The sequence below is a fragment of the Aspergillus udagawae genome (genome assembly GCF_001078395.1).
Source record: "Aspergillus udagawae IFM 46973 DNA, scaffold_4, whole genome shotgun sequence".
NCBI lineage: Eukaryota > Fungi > Ascomycota > Eurotiomycetes > Eurotiales > Aspergillaceae > Aspergillus > Aspergillus udagawae.
Genome location: NW_025091267.1, coordinates 2416767 through 2440140, shown reverse-complemented (window position 1 = coordinate 2440140; position 23374 = coordinate 2416767). Strand labels below are relative to the sequence as shown.

The window sequence follows — 23374 nt, the reverse complement described above, 5'->3', positions numbered from 1 at the left end:
CGCCACCTCAAGCATGACTGTAGGGGTACAGGGTAGTACTTTGTCGCACAGCTTCCATCAAATCGGGAAATTTCATCGCCGGGACCTCCAAGGCAAGACGAAAGCCATTGCTATATATCGAACACCAGGTTCCTCTGTAAAGGGTCATAATGTGGTTCCCATCGAGCAGAGTCTCCCTAGTAATCAATGGTTTGCTTCAATTACCTCATTCAGGCCCTCATAGCCATAACACTTCCAGCAGAGACCCTTGGCTGGGGTGTGCTGCCATTTCAATCCTACGAACACCAGCAACAGCCAGTCCCACAATCCCAATCTCTTCTAGAAGCTCCCGGGTGCGATGGTTCTGGCATTGTCGACCCCAGTGGCCGATGTAATGGCGACGGGCTTGTCGACCGTCCCCCAGACCACAGGGATCGAGAGGGATTCAAGTTCGAGAACCCGTCGACAGACTGCAAATACGTCTCGCAGATGCACATTTGGGACTCATTCAAAGATCTGGAGAAGGATATGAACAAGCTCTTCACCCTTATCCACAAGAACGTGAGTTTCACCGTGGTCGGACACCATCCCATTGCGGGTCACTACAACGACCTGCTGCATTTCTATGTCAATGCCCTGCGGCGAGTGAGTGTTCTGTTCCTCGACCATGCGGACAAGTTTGAGATCCACCCCCAAGCGATCCATGGAGGCTGTAATGAGCGATGGTCTGTGCAGGAGGTCAACTTCAGAGGGGTGATGAATTCAGGTGAATCTGCGTCAATCATGTTCAGGGAGCAGTGCTGACATGGGACAACATGCAGGAGATGACTTTGACATTGTCAACGTCTGGGTAACTCGATGGGATCAGGGGCAGATGGTGGAAATCCGCACGTATATCGACTCTGCCCGGATCATGGAAGCACTCCATAAGAACGAAATCTGGTGGAATGGAACCACTTTCCGAAATAATATTCACTACATGCCTGGCCCTGCAGGCATGCCTGACCTAAAGAAATTGGAAGATCTCATGGGGTATCCAGACGGACGAAAGTATGAAGGTTGAGATAATTGGTTTATAAATTGTTTATCAGTGTTAGCGAAATATCGACTGAAATCATAGCTCTGCACCTTGATTTAGTTATGCATTCATACTCAACAAATTTAATCAAAATGCGAATCAATCGAGAGTTGTGGATAAGCTATTGTTGTACAGCGAGAAAAACAAACCAGTTGGCCCCTCCGCAGCGTAATTCCCAGACCACTTCACATGAACACAACCAAAACAATCATCGTCCACCCCCATCTGGAGTACCCCGTACAACGCCCCCACAACTGAGAGAGAGCCTTCTACCGCAAATTATTTCTCAACGATTGCTGATGTGAAATGCTCTGAAACACCATGACCGAGCCAGGACCGCGAAAGCGCTCCAGAATCGCCTGCACATCATGCCAGTCGCGCAAACGGAAGTGCTCTGGTGACCAACCATGTAGCACCTGTGTACAGTTGGGGTCGGCCTCCGAGTGCCATTACGATATCGAATCTCGCAAGAAGAAAGATATCAAGGTCTTTCGGCCATCAGTCGGTCTATCGATGCGTAGACCTAGTGTCATCGAAGAGACACCCCGGCCGAAGAGCCAGGAGCAGTCGACTCCGGGGGACTCGACGAGCATCGACGTCAGTTCCCTCGAGGCCAATTCGGGCGCTGCCTTTGTGCGCAGGCTAGGTCTCAAGCTGGATCCGGCCAATGCGCCGAGGTTGCATCTTTTCGCCTGGAACGTCGGCGCTCGTCACCCGCCACCATCGTCCATGCCGACGTCGGCCTCGGCCACTGACGTGCCTATCGTGGACATCATCTCCCAGGACGAGATGCGATCATTGATGACGTTCTACTTTGAAAAAGTCGATCCGTGCTACCCATTCCTTGACCGAGATGTTGTGCTCCGCCAGGTCAGCAGACGATGGCTGCCTTCCTCGTCCGAGTCTGCCCTGCCATACGGGCCCTACGATGCGGTACTCTGCGGCATTGCGGCGCTCGGGTTTCTCTTCTCACGGCGACGAGCCGTCCCGGCGGAGTACCGAGTGGTCCAAACCGCTCGACGCATCCTTGAACATAGCCTGCTCGTCGACAACCCCCCGTCGGTGGACATCGTCACCGGCTGGGTGCTCCGAGTCGCGTATCTCCGCATGACAGCATCCCCCCACGTCGCCTGGATGGCCAGCTGCACGCTGATGCACCTTATCGAGGCGTCGGGTCTTCATCTCGAGCCCTTACCAGACACCTCCCTCGGCCAGACGACCACACCCTGCGCCCCAGAAATCCGCCGCCGTCTCTTCGGCATGGCCCGCCACCTCAACGTGTGGATCTCCTTCGAACTCGGCCGGTCCCGAGTCGTCCTGCATGGCGCAACCTCTCTCCCACCCGCACCACGGTCCCCAAACAGCCCTTCGGAGATCTTCAATCTCCTCCCCGTCTCGGAAAGCCTCGACCCAAAGCAAACCCAAGACGCGCCCGGCCTGGAGTCCGCCCTCGCCGCCGTCCTCGACGTCATCCACGTCCAGCCACCCTTGATCCTCGCGCAGTGCAACCTCATGCTCTGCCTGTACCGGCGGCTCCGCGCCCTCAACTCCAGCATTTCCGGCGACCTGCTCGACCGCGTTCTCGCCCTGGCCGGCACCGGCCTCCGCGCCGCCCGCGAAATGGTCGCCTCCGTCTGCCCCTGGCACCAGATCGCCAACGTCCCCTTCCAGATCGTCTGCACCCTCCTGGCCATCGACAGCCGCGCCTCGCTCGCCCTCCTGGGCGAAGCAATGCGCACCCTCCGCGAGATCGCCGCCGCCTACGACACAGAGGTCATGCGCGAAGCCTACAGCACCGCCTACCTGCTTATTCTACTGCATCAACGCCGCAAGGAAGAAGACACGCGGGCGCTCCGCGATGTTCTACGCGTCAACGCGAACGCGGCCGCCACGGCGCCGCAGGTCAGCATCGATGCTACTGCGGGGGGAGGGTCTACCTCGCTGCAGCGCCCAGCACAGCCGCCGCCGCCGCCGTCTGTGGCCGATCTGTCGGAGATGTCCTGGCTGGGCGACCTGATGATCGATATGCCGAGTTTGCAGAATTTCGATCTGGATCAGTTCCTGATGACGGATGTGCCGTGGCCGTTGCCGGAGATGGGGATTTGACGCGTTGCAGATTCGTTTTGGTTGTGATGGATATTTGTTCGAGGCAGTGAGATACCCTTGGCTTTTGGCTTACATTACTAGCTATGTTTCGTTTCAATGCGTGGCATTATCAGGACTTGGTCCCTCGAAGTAATATGTACATGGGCATCCCTTGGTATTGACATAAACTGAACGCTACTCGGCCTTGCCCTGCTTGTCTTTTCTCTTCTGGGTCCTTTTTCTTGTGCCTGCCGTCCGCACGACGACGCCAAGCTTCCACAGAACCCACAGCAGGCCCAGCCCAACGACCACGACCGTCCCCAGCTCGATGGTCCTGCCCCGGAAAAATCCACCATCCTCTCGCAGTCGCAGAACAGGGACTTCCAGCTCTTCCACAAGCTGATCCTTGCCCTCCGCCGGCGCCGGGTGTAATTGATAGAACATCGTCCGCGGGCCGAACAAGCCCTCCCAGCCGAGATTCACCCGATCAAACGGGTTGACACCCATCTTGGTACCGTCTTCCGCCGTGCAGGCCCAGAAGACAATCGGCCATGGAAGCGCAGCGGAGTGGTACCCGGACTCGGAGGGGGGCAGGTATCGCAGGTGCAGGGGGATCGTGGCGTTCCACTCCTCTGGGCTGGCATCCGGTTGCAGGGGCGTTGCGAGCTCGAGCAGCCAGTTTGAGCCCCAGCGGGAGACGAACCAGTCCGGGGCTTCGAGGTCGGTTTCTCCTGCGACGGCGCGGAGAGCGGCCAGATTGTGGGAACTCAGGAAGAGGGGGTCTGTTGTTGAGAGCTGGTATTTGTCACCGAAGATCCACGATGGCAGGGTCAGGTATGTGTGGAGGGCGCATGTCGCGTCTGGAGGTGCGGGGGGCTGCTTCAGCGACGCGCGGGGCAGGGATATGGTCAGGGTGGGATGGAGCCCAGTTGGAGCGGGGAAGGAGATGGTGTAGGTCGCATCAGCTGGAAGAGGATGATGGCGCGAAGGAAATGAGAATAGGGTTGGTTCTGGAACGGTGTCAGCTTGCTGGAAACTTCAGATGTGCTCCTGTATACAACGTACTCAACTTTTCGTCCTGTCCCACAACTCCAAGTAGACCACCCATTTTCAGTTCCTCGGGCTCGATGGCGCTCTCCACACCGAGAAGCCCGACCTCGACCTGGTGTGTATCTGCGGCATGCTTCTTGATCTGCTCGGTCCATCCTTGGCCCGGTGATTTCGACCAATACCCAGAAACGGTCAGCGCATGCGAGATGCTATCATAGTTGACATCCACCGAGTCGGCAGAGAGTATTGATTCCGCATGACGAAAGCATGTCTCGTCCGACCGGTCACAGAACTTGTGTTGAATGAAAGAGACGAGATTCTGCATGGAGGGGAGACGACTGTAGTACTGGAAGGCGGCAGTGGTAGCAAATCGTTCCGAGAGGATAGGAGGTTGGATAAAGGAGGACTAAAGAACTCGAGAGTTAGAGTGCATCCCGCGATTCAATGACCGACGAATTGAACTTACCCTGAGGCTGTCACATTCCAGCGACTCATCGAATACCTTTTTTAACAGCAAGCACAATCCCTTCCTGTAACCTACATTAACCACTGCTCAGAGAATACCTCTCGTAGATACGCACCCTGTCTCCCCCGATGTCCCAGGGGTATAGTAAACATGCAACCCAGGCGATATCCGACTGGAAAACGGCGCTCCGATCTCATAAGGCCGCTCCGTCACCCACCGGATGTGAAGCTCGTGACTCGATTTCAGAACCTGCCAGATCTATACAGGCATAAATCAGTTTAGCTCACTGCTAACTGTAGAGTCACCAGCTTACCTCTGAGGGAAGCTCATCAAAGCCCAATGTTGCCCGCTCCTCGCGCGCCCCGTCCAGGTGTGTAATGGACAGCGCATCGCTCGTTAGCACGGCCTGGTCAACGTGAAAGGGAGTTTCCGGTTTCTGGACAAAAGTGATTCTTCTCCGCATTTTTAAGCCGAGGTCTGAAGCTGGACTGGTAGATGGTTCGGTGCGAGAACGAGCTGTTGTCCTTGTTCTCCGCAGCTGACAACTCTGGTTAGCGTGTGTGTCTCCTAGGGCCGATAAGATAAGAGCTTCTTCACTTCGCGCATATGCTAGCATTCACTTCTATATTTTGTAAGCCCCATAACAGTCTCTTTACGGGTTATAAGTCTACGTTCTACTCTACCTAACTTGTCTTTCCCTCGGCTCCCCTAAAATTGGCCCCTCAACAACAACATAAACCCGAGACCAGGGACAAACTTTCTCTCACGCAAAAGAACCCCGGAGTCCACATTTCAAGGCTCTGACAACATCGGCGATTCGACCGGCTACAGCCTATCACTTCATTGGGCAGTCGAAATACCTCACTTTGTCAGGAGCCTCTAAAATACTGCCCTCCGAGTCAAGAGTTCCCAGACTCTGATGACTCTGCTGACGAGGACTATCCACCATCCAGCACCAGGAAGCAAAAAGAACACTCAGCCAGTTCTAAGCTAATCAAGATCGCTACATGCACTGCTACCTGCACCACCATGACTGCCAGTCCTTGAGAATGAGTATTAGCCTTGGAGCTTGCAGCCAGGTGCTATTATTGTCAACTCGAGCGGCAAGACAGACTACCATTAGTGGGACTTACTAAAACTTATCAGCAAAATTCTTGCCATGTGTGTGATTAGGGTGGAATAGATTCAATGCGCTATTCTACCCTATACGATCCTGGTTTTATACTATGATGAAAAGCAATCACTGAATATCCACCTTCACATACTCCCTCTCAACTTCCTCTTCCACATCCTCGTGTTCTTCTTCCTCTTCTCCCTCAATGTTCAATTCACTACTTGCGCCCTCCTTTTCCACCTCGTCCATTTCCTCGTCGGGTTGTCCAACTTCTCCCTCAACCCTAGGAAGTGCAACCCTCAGAACCCCATCCACCAGTCGAGCCTGGATCCCTTCCACGGCAACGTTATGGGAGATTGGCACCTCCCTTTCAAACACCCCCACGTGACGGCCTCTCTCCCCAACCAGCAAAGCCCTGTACATCTCTTCGTCAACTCCAGGACGGTGCACGACACCAGCCATGCGGAGGGTAGAGCGCGATGGGTCATAGGCGATGCTCAAATCCGATTTTTGAGCTCCCGGAAGCGAGGCGTGGATGATCGTTTCGGTAGACGTGACGAAGATGTCGACCAGAGGCGTAAAACTGGCTGTGTCGGGTGAGTGGTGAGAAGAGCGGAAGCGAGGGTGCATATGGTGGAAGTTGTAAAAATGATGGCCGAAGCCTCTGCCCCCTCTCCCTCCCGGACCTCGTCCTAGTCCGCTGAACATTCCCCATGCGTGGAATTGAGGGCCTAGACCACCTCGTCCATGGTGAGAGTGGTGGTGATGATGTCCGAGTCCTGGACCTTCGTGTGCAGCCCATCGGCTGAATCCATGCTCCTGCTCATGGCGACGGAAAAATCCGCGACCACCACGGCCACGGCCACAGGAATGACCGAATCGGAATTCTGGCTTATCTGGATGTTCATCACCTTCCTTACCCTTTTTGGCTCTTTCTTTGTCCCCCCTTTCCCCGCATTTTGAGGGCTCCCCGGAGCTGCTTTCGAAGCTGTCATGGTATGGAGGGGGATGATGGTGAGCAAAGAAAGGATGTTCTTCTAGCATGGAGATATCCCAGGCTAGGGGATGCTGACTGAAATGACATGAATGCTGCATATTGAGCTGGATGACTAATGATCGTATGTACTTGATCTGGTCTGTAACTCTGCCCGGTTGAGATTTCTACGGATTTGACTACGATATATATACCTATCCAGGGCCGCTACAATGACTGTCATGAGTCAACTTCTTGTATGTACACGTACACCTTGTGGCCTTGAATTGCCACCCAGGCAGACAAGTACTCGTCAGACTCACCGTGAAGACGTGATGGTACTGATAGGCAGAAGAGACTACGTATACTGTCATTGCCATAAATGATTATCAAGTCCGGGGAGGCAAATCGGTCTCGGGGTTTGGTAGTCTCCGACAGAGCATTTCTCGGGGTTTTCCCCGGAGACGGGCTCGGAGATCGGATATAGATCAAGACCCCAAAGATTATCGCTTGATCATTCGTAGGATACGTCTGTGATATGCAACTGCAGTGAGGTAAGCGTTCAGAATTCCAAAATGAAGCATGTATCAAGGCCAAAACTAGAAACTCCAATGAAAGATACATGTACAAGTTAAGAATGTGTTTGAATAATAAACTGTATCTAACTATATCAACATAGATATACAGGTCAACAGCGGACAGGACAGCAAGTCATCCAACTACCCATGCGTTTTCGCTATCTCCTTGATCATAGGGCTCGCAGCATGGATACGATCCCCCACAAAATAAACAGTCGGAATGGAAATGCACACGGCCGCAACGATCCCCAGCGGCGTGCCCGCCATCTCTCAGATTCTGGTAATCTCATGTCTTGCAATGGATGAAAGATATTTTTCGGCCATTTTCCCTAGGTAGTAACTTATCAATCTATGGTGAAAGAAAATAAGCAGATCAGAGTCATATAAGGGCCCTGGTTTATGCCTAGTTCTTGCTTTTGGTCCTCCTAAATGGAACACTGCGTTATTAGATCAATAATAAATCAACATAGCCTCTTGTTCCGGCTCGGTAAGGTCAATGATGCTTCTACCATGCAAATATATATCCTTACAGTATAAGCTCCTGTGGAGCACAAACCTTACGTTCATAAGTTTCTGCTTAATTCCTACCAGAGCTTTTACTATGCTAAAGCATTAGGCCTTAGACAAGGCATCCCAGACCTTACTTAACACGCGTCTTTCACTCTCTCCATCAGGATATACTCAGCGCCCACTACGTTAGGTTAAGAGGAGAGCTCCAAGAAAGGATTTCAGAAACCAGGATGTGAAGGATGTTGCCAAGCTGCACATGATTTAAACCAAGTTAGCCAAAGCAGATTGAATGGGGCGAAACCAGCACGCCATACAAAATCAAGTATTGTAACTTCACTGGCCACAACATACTATGGCCGGCATTTAGGTCTGGAATCCTCGCCAGAATCTCCTTACCATTTTCCAGTTATTAAGAGAACACTTTATTATGTAGCCCCTCAGGCAACTTAATCATGTTTTACACACCAACTGCTAACCATACAGCCAATAGTCTGCTGTAGTGCTAAAACGTCAGATTTAATATATCTCAAGTTATAGTTGCTCATTATATAAGCAAAGTGAAAGCAGATGTTCCTGCTATGGATAGGCGGGAAGAGAAATGAAGCAGAATGGAAATGATCAAGTATTCTGTTGAAAGGAGGGTACATGTTGTATCATGGCCTGCTTCCTTTCTTTGCTCTTTGATACATAGATGGCAGTGCCCTCTGTACATGCTTTTAATAGTTACGTAGCTAGCCACTTAGAATGCTTGAATAAACCCTGTATGCCTGCATTCTAGTAGCTAGGAAGTCACCCACCCCGCTTCTTAACAAGCTCTTGAACGCATTTAATGAACAGCCCTCTCCCCACTAATCTTCCAGTTTAAGTGTGTTTTGTCCAGCTTTGCTAGACTTCCGTAGCGTGGCGTTGTCTGTCATACAGATACATCACTCCATCAAAATCCATCAATATGAGCTTTGGATTCAGCGTTGGAGACTTCATTACCGTTATTGAGCATGCCAGGAAGATCCGAAAAGAATTTTTGGGAGCGCCTGCTCAATTCAAGACTATTACAGATGAGTAAGAGCTGCTCTTATCTTGTAACCTTGCTTGTATGGTGAAACTGATTCATGGTGGTTCTCATGGACTAGATTCAGAAACCTCTCATTCGCGATGCAAGATGTTGAAGTTAATTTATCCAGCAAAGAGCTAAATGTTCAAGAGAAAACCGAGCTACAAAGGATAATAGGAAGCTGCCGTAACCTCCTCGCTGAAACTGAATGGACGATTGACAAATACAAGGAGCTGGACGCTGATTCCAACAACGCAAAGAACATTCTGAAAAGGGCATGGAAAAGGTTGAGCTGGGAACCGGAGGATATTCGCGATCTTCGACTCCGTATCAGCAGTAATGTTGGCTTTCTCAACTCATTCAATGGGCGCATCGTTTGTTCGGATGTCACAAGACTGGTGAAACACCAAGATGATCAGCAATACGAGATGATACTTAACTGGCTTTCCCCAGCTACTTATGCAATGAAACAAAGCGAGTACAGCAGTCGACGCCAACAAGGAACTTGCAAATGGCTTCTAGATACACCAGAGTTTCAAAAGTGGATTGTCTCACCAAACCAGACATTGTTCTGCCCTGGTATTCCAGGTGCTGGAAAAACCATCCTTTCATCTGTCATCGTCGACGAGATTTATTCCCGATACGGAAACGACAGTGAAGTTGGGATTTCATACCTCTATTGCGACTACCAACGCCGTGAGGAGCAAAAGCTCGAAGACCTACTCGCAAGCCTGCTCAGGCAGTTTATCCAGGTGCAGACATCCTTGCCTGACAGCATAAAAATCCTTCACGATAAACACAGAATCAAAGCAACGCGGCCGTCAATCAGCGAAATACGCAGTGCTTTATATTCGATTTGCCGTCACTTTTCACGAATATATATTGTAATTGACGCTTTGGACGAATGCCAAACCTACGATGGGTCTCGGTCGAAAATTCTAGACGAGATATTCAACCTTCAGCTCCAATATCCCGTGGGATTCCTAGCAACTTCAAGATTCATCCCAGATGTTGTCGCCAAGTTTCAACATAAGACTACACTAGAAATTCGTGCAGCAAAGCCAGACATGATGAGATATCTGAACGCCAATCTGGATAAGTTACCGTCATTCGTCTCAAGAAATCCAGAACTACAGGAGGAGATAGTTACAGGGATCGCCAACGTTGTTGATGGGATGTGAGTTCTCTATGCTACTGTCTACATCTGACACCCAATCTAATATTGGATCAGGTTTCTCCTTGCCCGACTTTATCTTGATTCACTGGTAGGAAAGAAGTCCCGAAAGGCGATTCGCACCGCACTTAAGGAGCTATCTGCTGGATCAAAAACTTATGATGAGGCATATAGTAATGTTATGGAGTGCATTGACGCGCAAGTACCAGACCAGAGGGAGATGGCCAAAGACATTTTGTCGTGGATTACTTGTGCAACCAGACAGCTTACCACAGTGGAGCTCCAGAATGCTCTTGCCGTAGAGCTAGAGTCGTCTGAGTTCGACCAGGAGAACCTCCCTGACCTCGATGACATGGTCTCCGTGTGTGCAGGCTTGGTCACAATTGATGATTACAGTGGTATGATTCGACTGGTCCACTATACGACACAGGAATACTTCCTGCGAACATGGACAAGGTGGTTCCCAGATGCACATTATAGCATTGCGGCTTCATGTTTGACGTATCTCTCATTTGATTCTTTCAAAGAAGGTCCTTGTGCCGCTGATGAGGAGTTCAACGCACGACTGGAGAGTTACCCCATTTATTCCTATGCCGCCCAAAACTGGGGTCTACATGCAAGGGAAGTGTATCTGAAGGTCAAAGCGTTAATATCCAGATTCCTTCACTGTGGCCCAGCGCGTGCCAGTGCAGCACAGGTTCTATTGGCACGAGGTTCACCTTTCGGTGCAGGCAGAAAAACACAAGGAATCATGGGAATACATCTCGCGGCATATTTCGGCATAAATGAGCAAGTCATAGACTTTCTGAGAGATGAAGCATGTCGTAGTGCAGTGGATAGCTTTGGACGAACCGCATTACACTGGGCAGTGATGGGTGGGCAGATACGGACCGCTGAGGAACTTCTTCATGAAGGACTTGATGTGAATGCAACTGATACGGAGTACAAATCGGCCCTGCATTACGCAGCAAGTGAAGGCGACACTACGCTGATCTGCCTCCTCTTAAGTAAAGGTGCACTTACCGAGCTTAGGGATTTGGATGGGCAGACTCCCCTACTGGCTGCAGCAGACAACTTTAAAGTTGCCGCTGTAAAAGAGCTCCTGAGCGCTGGAGCCACAGTTAATGCACTGGATGCGATGAATCGAAATGCATTACATTTGACAGTGATTGGCGCAAGGCCAGACACTGTTTGCCTGGCAGAACTGCTGTTATCGCGAGGCATTAACGCTACCTGGTGCGATGTTGATAACATGACTCCACTCCACTATGCAGTCGCAACCGGAGGTCGCCAGGTTGCGGACTTACTTCTCCAGGCGGGCGTCAATATCAATTCTGGCATCGAGAGGAAAGTCTGGACCAGGATCGTCAAAGACGGGAAAATCCTCTACCAGGAACATCAGCTGGCTGACTCGGCGAAGCAGAGAATTGGGGATGCCGCCGGCCTCACGCCGCTGCACTTCGCAGCTTGCACTGGCCATTGTGCAATGGCAGAATATCTCTTGAGCAAGGGCGCTAATCCAAATGTGCGCTCTCAGAACGGGGACACGCCGCTACATTTTGCTCTGAGCCAGGGTATCAGAAAGAGCACCAAGAGTTGGAATATTTTGCCAGATGATGACGCCTGGACAGACAACAGGTGGCAGGTGGAACTTTCTGTCGATTACATATCCGACGACTATGGAGACGAAGCAGATGAGATTTGTCAGTATATTGACGAACAGCGATTTGGGGTATTCAAAGCACTCCTTGCAAGCAGCACCATCGACGTGAATATCCAGAATGCTGAAGGCGAATCTCCACTTCATAAAATTCAATTTAATAAAAGTGACGCTGAAGTGGTTTTTGACACACTACTCGCGAAGGGGGCTAATGTTTTCGCGCCCAACTTGAAAGGTCAAACAGCACTACACCTCGCGTGCAGTGCAGGAGCTTTAACAATTGTTCGCAAGTTACTTGACAGTGGTTGCTCCATTGAAACCGTGGATGCCGAGGGCCTGACAGCTTTACACTATGCTGTGCGCGAACATAGGTGTGACACAGTACGGGCGATCCTTGGCAAGGATGAGACTGCAAGTCAACAACTCTGCCTTGAAACAGATACACGAGGGCAGATCCTTGATGCATCACTATCTGAAATCTGGTTTCTGTTCCATTGATATGATCACAATTTCGCTTCATCTTGGAGTGAGACTAATGGATGTTGACGAAGACGAATCCCCAATAAGTTTATACTTGCGAGGATTCACACTGTCAGACGGGACATAAATCTCCCGCTTTCGTTTGGAATAAGGAGCCGATGCGCTCTGGACAAGCTCAGAAGGCTTGAACCTAGCACATCTAGCAATGCGCAGCTGGAGGGTGGATGTTGAACTCCTGGAGGCTCTATCAGCCTACGGCGTCGACTTGACCGCAAAGGACAAAACTGGGAAAAATATCTTGCACCACGGAGCTATTCATGGTACAACGAGCAAAGAGATCCTTAACCTTGCCTGGGGAATCAATGTAGCTGTGAATGACAGAGACAAGGAAGGCAAGTCTCCATTTACATATGCAACAGAAGCATTCAACAAAAAGCGGTTGCACACAGGATTTGGCTCCCCAGATAGATGGAAACATTCATTGGGGAACTTCAAAAGCCTAGCTAGAACCGGTGGGTTTGAGCTTGAGTTCTAGGCAGAACGTGTGTCTAGACATATGCATATATGCGTGAACCTGACATTAGATGGGATATCTATTTACGCCAAGCACGTGTCCATCTTCATGTGAGTCACTTATAGGTGTTTGATCTTGGCCTTGTGCTCTGTGCTCGTAGCTAGACATCCTAGATTTGCTTGGTTCCGCAAGTCTTTCTAATAATGTGCATATAATGCATTATATATTTTACATTGTATTCGGATCTGCGTGTCAACGCGGCCGGTTAGCACTACCCATCCTGCAACTTAAACCTCACATGCTTTTGTTGTTAACAGTCACATGCACTACAGTCATGGTTAGCTGCAGCACGCTAAAAACCTTTCAGCATCTTGTTTTCTTATGTTTTCTAGCTCTCCTAGAGTGAGCACTGTGTTACTAGCAACAATGCTTAGGGCATGCAACTCAGGCTGGATGTTGTGCCTACTTACTGCACCTGTAGAAGCTAAGAACCAGATCACAAATGGTGATGCATCAGGGACCTATGCCATCAGTTCGCAAATTGTTGGACTCTATGCATATACCTTGACCTAGAACAGCCAATCATCGATTAGTATTTTGTGTTGTTGACGGTCTGCGAATCATCATGCGACATCACTGGGGATTCTTCTGCGGTACTACCCCGGCCCAATCCGCCGCAGACCCTCGACCAGGCACTGGCGCAGGCTGCGGCGTACTGTCTAGGGGATGAGCATGAGACGATGCTTCGTGCGGAGAATGGTGTCTTGGGAGGCCCAGATACGAGTCATTCAGCTTCTGCTTGCTCGTGGAGCCAATCCAAACTGGATGAGGAGCGACACACAGTGAATCAGGCCCATACTTCACTCGGCCATCTAGACCGCTCAGAGGCTAGAGATGATCCAGATGCTGCTTGACTATGGCGCGGATGCGCAGGTAGTCGACCACCTAGGTATCCCTGTCTTGGCCCAAGCAGTGATTAATGGGAATCCGCAAATCATCCACTTATTCCTGGAAAAGGCAGGGGGCGCTGTTAACCAGCCGCTGCCGTCAGAAAGGTGGTATAATAATTCAAGTGTATACTGTCCCTTGGGCGGGTCATTGCTGCATGTTGCGGCATACCAAGCATCCCTGGAGACAATACAGTTACTGTTGAAAACGGGACTGACCGCTTAGCATAGGACGATAGTAATGCTCTACCCTTTCATTCGGCATGCCAGGCTGGGTGGATAGATGTGGTTGAGCTGCTCTGGTCACTTTCTGACTCTTATTATCTCGACAGCAAGGCGACTAAAGAGGGATGGACACCGTTTTTCCTGGCTGTGGTTCCTGCCTCCTATGATGAAAGCACAGTGGCTGTCTTGACCTTCTTGGTTGAGAAGGGGGCAGATGTAAATCCTGGGGCGGACTCCGCTATAGCCATTGTCCCAATACCTGCAGCTTACTCAAAAGTCAATGCCTAGCGGCATCAGCAGACATTCCTTTAATTCAGCTTTTGTAAACTCAGCCATGGCGCCAGGTATGCTTTTAGGTGTTTTTCCGGGGTATGTAGTTTGCTTTCGCATTATTTCTTTTAAATAGTGTTAAGGGACGTTCCAGATAACGATAAGGGTTTGTTTTGTTCGGGACCCAGCAATGTGAAGAATTGGGCGATACTCCACTCGACCAGAGACGGGGACGGGGATAAGATAGGACCGATATCTCCATAATCCAGAGCATCGATTTGGACGCAATCACGTGCCATGCATGGGAATTAGAACTGTAGAAGATTGGATACTTTTCTTTATGAATCATCATTTACGGACTAGGCGGGGGTTCCACCGCAGCCAAACTACATAGGATGCGGGCTACCGTATAAATACGGCCAGACTCACACCAGCCAAACCTCCCTTCCCCGTGCATCTCCTACTGGTGCACTACTACGCAATCTTCAGCTCATTTCTTGCTAGCTAAAGCCTAGCAATATGCAGAGGCAGCGGAAGGCCCACAAGAAATCAAGAGATGGATGTGCGCAATGCAAGGTGCGGCACAGTCGGGTAAGAGACACATTGATCGTCAAGTAGATCAGCCATATCTGACTATCCGTCAGTGCAACGAGGACCGCCCTCGATGTCTGAACTGTAAGCGGCTGTCAATTCCCTGCAGCTTCTCTTCACCGACCTTACCAACCATACCTCTCAATGACGACAGCCTTGCCGACCTTGAACTCTTGGACTATTGGTATCGTCATCCTCTGATACCTGGCTCGTCGGAGCTTGATCGGGAGCTCAAGCATGGTTATATCCGTCTTGGGTTCTCTCATCCCTATTTGCTTAACAGTATACTTGCCTTGATGTCTCTGAGGCGTTTTGGTGAGGACCACTCTTGCACGAGCTGGTATGCCCGGGCATTGGCGCACCAACAAGCTGCAATCAGCCGCGCCAGACCGCATTTCCAGCGCCTTGATAGTTCACACCACAAAGCCATCTTGGCGTTTTCCACCTTCACTTCCCTGTATGCTGTCGTGGAGCCTATTCATCGCCCGACTTGTTTCAACTCCGATCGTTCTGATGTCGATCCTATTGAGGACTTCCTACATGCTATTCAGTTTAGCAGACACACTACTGCTTTTGTCCAGCAATATCTAAGTTCTGTGGTCCCCTCAGACCCGTTTATGGCCTCGAAATATTCCCAGAACAGGCTTGAAGTTGCTTGCAACCTCGACGCCCATTTTCCACAACTGCCTATCCTTCGGGACTTTATACGAGGAATATGTGAGGGTGAGCATCGAGCTACTTGCCTGGATACTGTCGAACGGCTTTTCACATGCATGAAAATCCTTCTTGAGAATCCCGGCAATAATCATCACATAATGGCCATCTTTACGTTGGTCAAAGATATGAACAGCATATTCCTGGATATGTGTACTGCGCGGCATCCAGGAGCACTTATAATCCTGGCACATTTTGCGGCAGTGATGAGCCTGAACCAGGGTCTCTGGTTGCTCCAGCACTGGCCAGCTGTTCTTTTGAGATGTATCCGAGAACAGTTGAAAGACTGTGGAGGTATTCTGCGATGGCCGACGGGGATAATTTCCCAGAACAATAACGCTTCGCGATTCGCTGTACACTAGCATGGTTGAAATAGCTCCACCTATCTCATGACACCTTGCATTTCACTAATATACCTATAAAAATATCCCCTTTGTCGTGCTATGACTTCGAGGGTGGCCGCTCGTCTGTGATCGCCTTAGCTGAAACGGGAGACATGTGGTCAATTAACTGGCCTTGAGATGCCTGGTCACTCTTCAAACTGATTAATCCAAGATCCCTGAATCTGATATGTGGACCATGGGCGGATCAATTAATTGTTTCAAGAGCGGACGAAGGCTTCTATTAATAATGCTGGTGTGAATGTATTCAATTCAAATGTCTCGCGTATCGGCCTTGGAAGGTCATCCAGTTTGGACATGAGACCTGCTTTGTCGAGTTTGTGTTTAGGTGCTATGTCTATCTCGGACTCGTGGTTGCTGGAAACAAATGCCTAGCGTGGCCGTATCTATACGGGAGCTAGGGTCCACCACTAGCCACTCCATCCAATCCTGCAACTTTGGTAACTTTTATATTTGCTCTGAGACCCACATCGCAAAGAAAACCTCTGAGGGAGGTTGATATAGAGCAGCCCGAAATGATGTTCTTAACTCCGTCCTATTCCAACCTCATATATGTACGGATGATTAGAGTACCGTATCACTAATGGCTCGTTAGTCCTCCTGTTTTACTAGCACTGGCAAGCAGGCTTAAATCCGCAGAGCTTCGGAGTCCGGCAGTGCGGAGAGCGAAATGATGTAGGACATTGCCATAAACTCTGCCCCATGTCTCTGATCCGTACATTGGCCTCCTTGCCAATATCGTAATATATAAAGGGGAAAATTGCTCCCTCACCTCTTTCTGAATCTCAAGCAGCGTATCCAAATTCGAACATCGTTTCGACCACTATGGCAGCACCCAAGATCGTTCTTGTCACTGGAGCCAACACGGGCCTCGGCCTCGAGATTGTTAGGGCATTGTGTGGTAGCAATGACCCCTATGACATACTTCTAGCTTCTCGGAGTCTCTCAAAAGGGGAAGCTGCGGCCGAAGCCCTTAAACAGGAGTTCCCAACGAGCCCCAGTTCTGTTTCAACTTTCCAGCTTGATATCTCGGATGATGATTCCATCATAAACGCTTATCAGGCAATCTCCAGCAAGTACGATCGACTCGATGTGTTGATCAACAATGCAGGTAACTGCGTCTAGTCCACCTCGAAGATTTCACCATGCTGATCAGTCTGACGGGAAATTAGGCATCCAGCTGCCTAGTGGAGACACAATGGGTCGCCGCAAAGCCTGGAATGTGACCTATGATGTGAACGTCACCGGCACCCATATCGTCAGCGAGACCTTTGTGCCTTTGCTTCTGAGATCCGCCAGTCCTCGCTTGCTATTTATAACTAGCGGCACGTCGTCTTTGGTGGAGACAACAGAGCCGAATTATTTCTTTAATAGGTCACCCCCAGCTGGCTGGCCGAAAGATCAGAATATGTCCCTGTTGGCCTATCGGGCCAGCAAGACCGCTTTAAACATGGTTGTCAGAGACTGGCGCAGAGTATTGAATGAGGATGGCGTGAAGGTCTTCGCTGTCTCGCCTGGCCTTTTAGCTACAGGACTTGCTGGCGGTGTTTTTAGCAAAATGGGAGCAGCGCACCCGAGTGTTGGGGCAGAACTAGTTAAGGATATTGTGGAGGGAAAGAGGGATAAGGATGAAGGGAAGATTGTCAAGCGGGATGGTGTGCAGCCTTGGTAATAACCTTGGTCTGTTCTTGTCTCATTCTTCGGGACGTCTTTTGTAGCCTAGAGGGCTGTAAAGAAATAGTCAATCCCGGGCCTTATATTTACGCAGTCTAGTGAAAAACAGTGTCTGCATATGCGTTGATGCAATAGTCTCTTGCGCAAAAGTATTCCGAGCAAATATTAACTTTGACAGGTAGGTCTGAGACAAACGTCTTTGTCATGAAGACCCTTTCATTCGGCATGCCAGGCCGGGCTGACTCGTAGCATCTCGAGAGCAAGGCGACTAAAGAGGGATGAACACCGTTATTCCTGGCTGTGGTTCCTGCCTCCTATGATGAAAGCGCACTCTCTGTCTTGACCTTAATCAAGAAGGGGGCAGATGTAAATGCTCAAGACTATCTAGGGCGGACTCCGCTCTCGTTTTACATTCAACAACAGGGAGCTTACGCACGTGAGAGAGTTATTGATCTTCTCAGTAAACATGGCGCAGATACCGAAGTAATCGGCCATTCGGAGGGCAGAACCGTCAAGAATTGGGCAATTGAGAAGGGTGCGTGCATAATTGGGATAAACAGGTAACCATCCATAGTGATTATGAAGTTTAATGCATAGTGGCTATCTATACATGCATGGAACGGGTTGGTCAAGAGTTGTGAGTTGCAGCCAGCTTTAATCAAGGCTCACGCATGGTTTTCATGAACGGCTTGATATCTGAAATTCGGCTTCGGCGACTCCCAATTAGGTAATACCCACCGAACAAGTTGTACAGGAGAAAAGGCGGCAAATGAAGAGGATTAGATACATGTCAACATTCCAGCTAACGTTTCCTCCAGCAACTCAAGCAAATGCTTCTCCCAACTCTCCGGCTTCGGCGTCCGTGTCACCCTCCATGCCGGTCCATAGCGAACTTGGTGAAGTTCTACGTAATCGTACGAATCCCAAAAGATCCTCTCTTCTGCCCTTTCAGCCAGCGGTAGAGCGGCGCTGCCTGAGCCCCGTTGACGATGACTTTGGCCAGCACCGGAAACGTGACGCCGTAGTTGAGCTAGAAGAAGCTTTGGATCTCGTTGTCGGACCCAGGTTCCTTCCACAGGAACTGATTACCGAAAACCCCAGAATCACAAACTCGTCCCCGTACTTTTCTCAAAGCTGACGGTAGAGACCTTCCAGGCCTTGGCACTGGGACGTAAAGCTGCATTTCGAGGCAGCGTTCACAACCAGGATCACTTTGGGTTTTGGTGGAGAGGGGGAATTCAGCTCCTTTTTCAGTCAATTGGTAGGTTAGATGTATATACTCGGTACTTGAAGGCTATGGAGATGCGTGCTGTCCAGCTCCTTGAAATTATAGAATGCGTATTCCTTTGTAGCCATTGTTCGATGATACTATTTTCTCTTATATATGCACATAGTTCTACGGGTAGTAGCGCCGAGTCCATGTATGAGCCCAACGCCGATTGCTTTGCCGAATTGGACGACACTGTACATCCCCAAGCCAATTAGTTTCCCATTCAGTCTGATTTAATTCGGAGGTGGGAGGAGAGGTAATGAGCTACCGCGCTCCATAAAGAAACCCAGCCAGAAACCTCCCAGGGCCGGCACTGCGCACATCCACCAAAGCCTCCCGAATCAGATTCATCCGTTTACCGACGAACAATCTCCATGCTCTCGGATGTGTCTTTCTCCTTGATCGAGTTAAGCAGGTTGATCGCGTGCGGTCCCCCAAGCATATGCGCGATGCTGAACGGCAGCCCTAAACGGTACAAGACAAGGCTGCGAGACTGGTGCGCAGCAGGTGGGCCACGGGGAGATCGCAATGGCCGTGCACCAGGTTAATGGGTATATGGTGAAGCTGAGCACCATGCCCCAGTTGTGCCAGCGGTGAATAGCCTGGGAGAAGATAATCGGTGGTGTCAACGACCAGGAACTCGAGGTAGGGCTTGAAGTAGAGGTCCTCGGCGATGGTGAAGGTCAGGTAAGACGAGGTAGAGAGGAGGGGGAAGAACGCGGTGGAAGACGAGGGATACCTTTTCACTCAACTCTGCCAGACTATTCAGTAGAATTATCTTACATTCTACATACTGATGGTGATATGTGGTCATTGGCTGGAGATGCCATTCGGCGGGTTTTGCCAAAAGAGGTTAGTTAGGGTTGCGCCCATGAGGGGGCAGGACAGTAATCATTCTCATCCATCATGGGCTTCTCCCTTTCCACTACTCTCTGCATGAGCTTCAGCGAGAATGAACCGGCCATATGATATGATCGTGTATGGCGCCACCGGCTACCTGGGTTCTCTGGTGGTGCAGTACCTGTGGGCCAACAGTCCGCCAACCCTCCGATGGGCTGTTGCCGGCCGCAGTGAGCAGAAGCTGGTGGCCCTTGTCAACTCTCTAGACCGAGCCCAATCTCATCGCAAGTTGCCTCATATAATGGTTGCCACCCTCAGCGACGATGATCTTGGGCGCATGGCGTCCCAAACACGTCTGGTGCTCAACACGGTCGGGGTATGTCTGCAGTCTCCCGGGTTTCAGTCAAAAAGGCTGACAGTATAGCCATTCTGTAAATATGGCACACCCGTTGTGGTAGCCTGTATCAAGAACTCCACTGCCTACGTGGATTCCACAGGTGAACACGTCTGGACGCAGCACCTGGCAGCGCAGTGGCACGACAAAGCCATGGCCAACAAAGCAATTGTATGCCCGGCAGAGCCCTATACCAAGAGATGCTAATTGCTGACCGTCTGACGTAGATCATCCCCCAATGTGCCGTGGAGTCCAGCCCCCCAGACCTGATGACGCTTCTTCTCGCGCGCAGACTGCGCCGGCCTCTTGGGCCCGTCTTCTTCACAATCCAACATACCTGGACAGGGTACAGCGGGGGAACGATTGCAAGCATCCTTGCCGGTCTGGAGACGTACTCGCTCCGGCAGATGATGGCTGCCAGCGCCCCTCGCGCGACCTGTATCCCAAACGCCGGCCGGCATCACCCTCATCCCCCTCCGGTCCTGCCCGTCCGTTGGGATCGCTTCCTGGGTAATCTCACCTTCAATCCTTCGGCCATGGCGGATCGAGCAGTCGTCATGCGCACCTGGTCCCTTCTACAGCGACACGGGGAGCGGACCGAGCAATACGGTGAACGATTCAGCTTCCAGGGGTATACAACAGCGTCGAGCTGGCTGCAGGCGTGGTCCTCGTTCCTAGCCATGTCGGTCGCACTTTTTACTGTTCTCATATTTCCGCCACTCCGGTGGTTGCTGCGGTGGCTCTCACCGCAACCGGGAACAGGCCCGCAGGTGACCGGGGAGAATCATTTCGTGGAATGGAAGGCCACAGTCGCAGTGGATGGGGACGATGTGAGCCAACCCAGCGCAATGGGTGCCATGCGTATGAACACGGACGTGTATAGCGTCTGCGCAACGTTCGTTGGTGAAGCTGCCTTGACGCTGTTGGAAGTTTTGGACGGAAATGACAATGGCTCGATGATAAAGAGATTAGGAGGGGGGATTCTCACCCCTGCATCACTGGGGATGCTGTATGTTGAGCGGCTAGAAAAGGCCGGATTGGAGTGGAAGGTGACTGAAATAGGGAGATGAGTAGGGCATATATCGCTTGATTCCAATATAAGAGTGCAAAACACGAGTGAAAAACTACTCAATAGCATAAACCAGCTTCTTTCCGTCTCACGGATCCACGTCTTAACTATGCATGCTCTTCTCTAACTCCTTCTTCAGCTTCTTAAGTTTCCGCCGCAGCAGCCCAACCTTCCCCCGGCGGTTTCCCGGTCCCTCCCCCTGGGCCACAATCTCAATCATTGCACCGTTGAGCAATCCGCTCCCAACCCCAGCCCGGTTCCCCGGGCGAGAAGACACATGCTGCTGACCAGCCGAGTAAAAGCCACCCTCCTCGCCGCCTGAACAGGATGATGGACGCCCCCTCTCTTCAGAACGAAATCGCTCCCGCGTCACCTCGCGTTCCCACTCGTCAACCCCCAGGGCCCGTTCCACCTCCGTGAGCAGGTAGGATATCACCTGAATTGCCATTAGGATCTGCAGTGCACCGTAGTTGGTGGGCTGGAAACCGCCCCACTGCAACGGTGGGATAACGGGGTGCATCCGTTGGCGATAGTCCGGGCCCCCGGCCATTGATTGTACCGACAGTGCGTGGATGAAATGCGATATTTGTCTTGAGACGGTGGTATAGAGATCGAGAATCCGCGCGTAGCCAGTAGTAAAGAGCAGGGCTGTGGGTAAATCTGGGCTCGATAGGTCTCCTCGAACCGTACCTGAGGATGCAGGTGGAGGCATCTCGCGCTGCGTATACATGTCTACAGGAGAAAAACAAGACGAAGCCTGGCTGGAAGTGTCACTGTCAGGGTAGGTATGCGATGGTGCTTCACCCGTGGGAGTTGGACGAGATGTCAGGGGAGTGGGCAGAGAGGCAAAATAATTGCTCGTTTGCATTGCAATGTCGATAAAGTGCTGTGTTTTGTTAAAGATGTCAATCAATGGGTACCCATGGGCGAGCGTGTCGTCGGGTTGGTCACCGCCACAGGTGGTTAGTTTCGAGATAACAGCGGCTGGTGACGCAAACATCGGGCCCCATGGCTCGGCATGAAGAGATTGCTCGAGGTTGAATAACGATAGATTGATGTTGGAGAGCTCTCGCGTGATATCCTGCAAAGAGGCCAGTCTCTGCGGTGCGCATGTGGGGGGCATTGCAGGGGTATCCTGGGTGGTTCTGGTTTGATTCCCCATGCTGGGCATTTGAAAATAGTCGGTAAAATTAGGCAGCGGAGGCACGCTCTCCGATGTCCACAAAGAGGGAAAGTGATTTTCCCGCGAGCTATACCGCGGGCTTGAAAGGCTGAAGATATCCGACATGTTCCAATCTGCAACGGATGGAGGAAGAGATGGTACTATCTCAGCCATCTCAATAGCCGGAGGGGTGGGCTGAGTACTGATCTGGCTGGTATGAACTGGCTCTCTCGCACTTTCTGGACTGTCCTCTCCTGGTGTCGATTCTAAAACACTCAAAGATCGTTTGCGACGCTTTTCCCCCGCATTATCCAGGCGGCTGCTGCCACGCTTGACCACCTTTTCTTCCACGGTAGTCCTTGCTGGGCGACCGCTCCGCGATGGAGGACTCCAGATACACTGACGGTTCAATCGCTGGCATCGCACACACATGGTGCAGTTTTCGAGTTTTGTGCAACGCAACTTTTGAGCATGACACTGGTCGCAGGCCGCACGGCGAGCAGACGGATTCACAATGACTCCCACATGAGACAAGAGGGGTTGGGAGGGCATATTTTCCTTCTATCCAGAAGAATTGAAAGAAGGAAAACCACCGATAAGATTTTAGTTATTTATTTTCGTCCATAGCGAGGCAGATGTCCGAATAGGATGGTGAGAGACGGGAGTGATTAGAGAAAGAAACAGGTGGCTTATGCTTTAAAATAGAGGCTGTAGGCTGGATGCAGGACTTCCCTCGTATTATGATCCAGGGTGTTTGTGGCTATGCTGACTTGCATAAAAACAAGTAGTGGCAGGGATATGCAGCTTTAGTGGCGGCCTTCTATGCAAAGGAATTAGTTATGTCGCTTGCGGCCAAGCGTTACAGGAGAAGTTGGTAGGAGAAATTGGTAAGTAACACCTGCATAAGATTAACTAGTAGCAGTTGACGTCTGGATCCCACATGTATGTACTTAGTCATCGACACCAAGTGGATCAAAGCTTAGCTCTTACGCAATTTAAAGAAATACCAAGAAATTACATGGCTCAAGGCATGCATATCGCCTGGGATTATAGCACCTGTGATTAGGTTTCTACTATAATGACCTGACGCATGGTAGAACCCTTG

General features: G+C 50.8%; 10 protein-coding genes across 10 annotated transcripts; 6 read left to right on the top strand and 4 right to left on the bottom strand.

The window, feature by feature from the left end:
* Window positions 1-186: 186 nt before the first annotated feature.
* Aud_006239 (nuclear transport factor 2 family protein) lies at window positions 187-1042 on the top strand (the record flags this gene model as incomplete). The annotated part of the gene is made up of 2 exons (XM_043291142.1): window positions 187-745; window positions 801-1042. The coding sequence occupies 2 exons, from the start codon at window positions 187-189 to the stop codon at window positions 1040-1042; spliced, it is 801 nt and encodes a 266-aa protein (XP_043147077.1).
* Window positions 1043-1378: 336 nt separating this feature from the next.
* Window positions 1379-3163, top strand: Aud_006238 (putative C6 transcription factor; the record flags this gene model as incomplete). Its single annotated transcript, XM_043291141.1, has 1 exon — window positions 1379-3163. The coding sequence occupies one exon, from the start codon at window positions 1379-1381 to the stop codon at window positions 3161-3163; it is 1785 nt and encodes a 594-aa protein (XP_043147076.1).
* Window positions 3164-3337: 174 nt separating this feature from the next.
* On the bottom strand, window positions 3338-5121 carry Aud_006237 (uncharacterized protein; the record flags this gene model as incomplete). The annotated part of the gene is made up of 5 exons (XM_043291140.1): window positions 3338-4152; window positions 4208-4598; window positions 4659-4722; window positions 4774-4916; window positions 4972-5121. The coding sequence occupies 5 exons, from the start codon at window positions 5119-5121 to the stop codon at window positions 3338-3340; spliced, it is 1563 nt and encodes a 520-aa protein (XP_043147075.1).
* Window positions 5122-5898: 777 nt separating this feature from the next.
* Window positions 5899-6816, bottom strand: Aud_006236 (Hsp20/alpha crystallin family protein; the record flags this gene model as incomplete). The annotated part of the gene is made up of 1 exon (XM_043291139.1): window positions 5899-6816. One exon carries the CDS (start codon window positions 6814-6816, stop codon window positions 5899-5901), a length of 918 nt encoding a protein of 305 aa, XP_043147074.1.
* Window positions 6817-8782: 1966 nt separating this feature from the next.
* Window positions 8783-12216, top strand: Aud_006235 (ankyrin repeat domain-containing protein; the record flags this gene model as incomplete). The annotated part of the gene is made up of 3 exons (XM_043291138.1): window positions 8783-8892; window positions 8964-10061; window positions 10116-12216. The coding sequence occupies 3 exons, from the start codon at window positions 8783-8785 to the stop codon at window positions 12214-12216; spliced, it is 3309 nt and encodes a 1102-aa protein (XP_043147073.1).
* Window positions 12217-12403: 187 nt separating this feature from the next.
* Window positions 12404-12733, top strand: Aud_006234 (uncharacterized protein; the record flags this gene model as incomplete). Its single annotated transcript, XM_043291137.1, has 1 exon — window positions 12404-12733. The coding sequence occupies one exon, from the start codon at window positions 12404-12406 to the stop codon at window positions 12731-12733; it is 330 nt and encodes a 109-aa protein (XP_043147072.1).
* A 2617-nt stretch (window positions 12734-15350) lies between these two features.
* Aud_006233 (uncharacterized protein) lies at window positions 15351-15824 on the bottom strand (the record flags this gene model as incomplete). Its single annotated transcript, XM_043291136.1, has 1 exon — window positions 15351-15824. The coding sequence occupies one exon, from the start codon at window positions 15822-15824 to the stop codon at window positions 15351-15353; it is 474 nt and encodes a 157-aa protein (XP_043147071.1).
* An 861-nt stretch (window positions 15825-16685) lies between these two features.
* On the top strand, window positions 16686-17532 carry Aud_006232 (uncharacterized protein; the record flags this gene model as incomplete). Its single annotated transcript, XM_043291135.1, has 2 exons — window positions 16686-16971; window positions 17033-17532. 2 exons carry the CDS (start codon window positions 16686-16688, stop codon window positions 17530-17532), a joined length of 786 nt encoding a protein of 261 aa, XP_043147070.1.
* Window positions 17533-19756: 2224 nt separating this feature from the next.
* Window positions 19757-21108, top strand: Aud_006231 (uncharacterized protein; the record flags this gene model as incomplete). The annotated part of the gene is made up of 3 exons (XM_043291134.1): window positions 19757-20020; window positions 20069-20209; window positions 20266-21108. 3 exons carry the CDS (start codon window positions 19757-19759, stop codon window positions 21106-21108), a joined length of 1248 nt encoding a protein of 415 aa, XP_043147069.1.
* Window positions 21109-21210: 102 nt separating this feature from the next.
* On the bottom strand, window positions 21211-22701 carry Aud_006230 (uncharacterized protein; the record flags this gene model as incomplete). The annotated part of the gene is made up of 1 exon (XM_043291133.1): window positions 21211-22701. The coding sequence occupies one exon, from the start codon at window positions 22699-22701 to the stop codon at window positions 21211-21213; it is 1491 nt and encodes a 496-aa protein (XP_043147068.1).
* Between the last annotated feature and the right edge of the window lie 673 nt (window positions 22702-23374).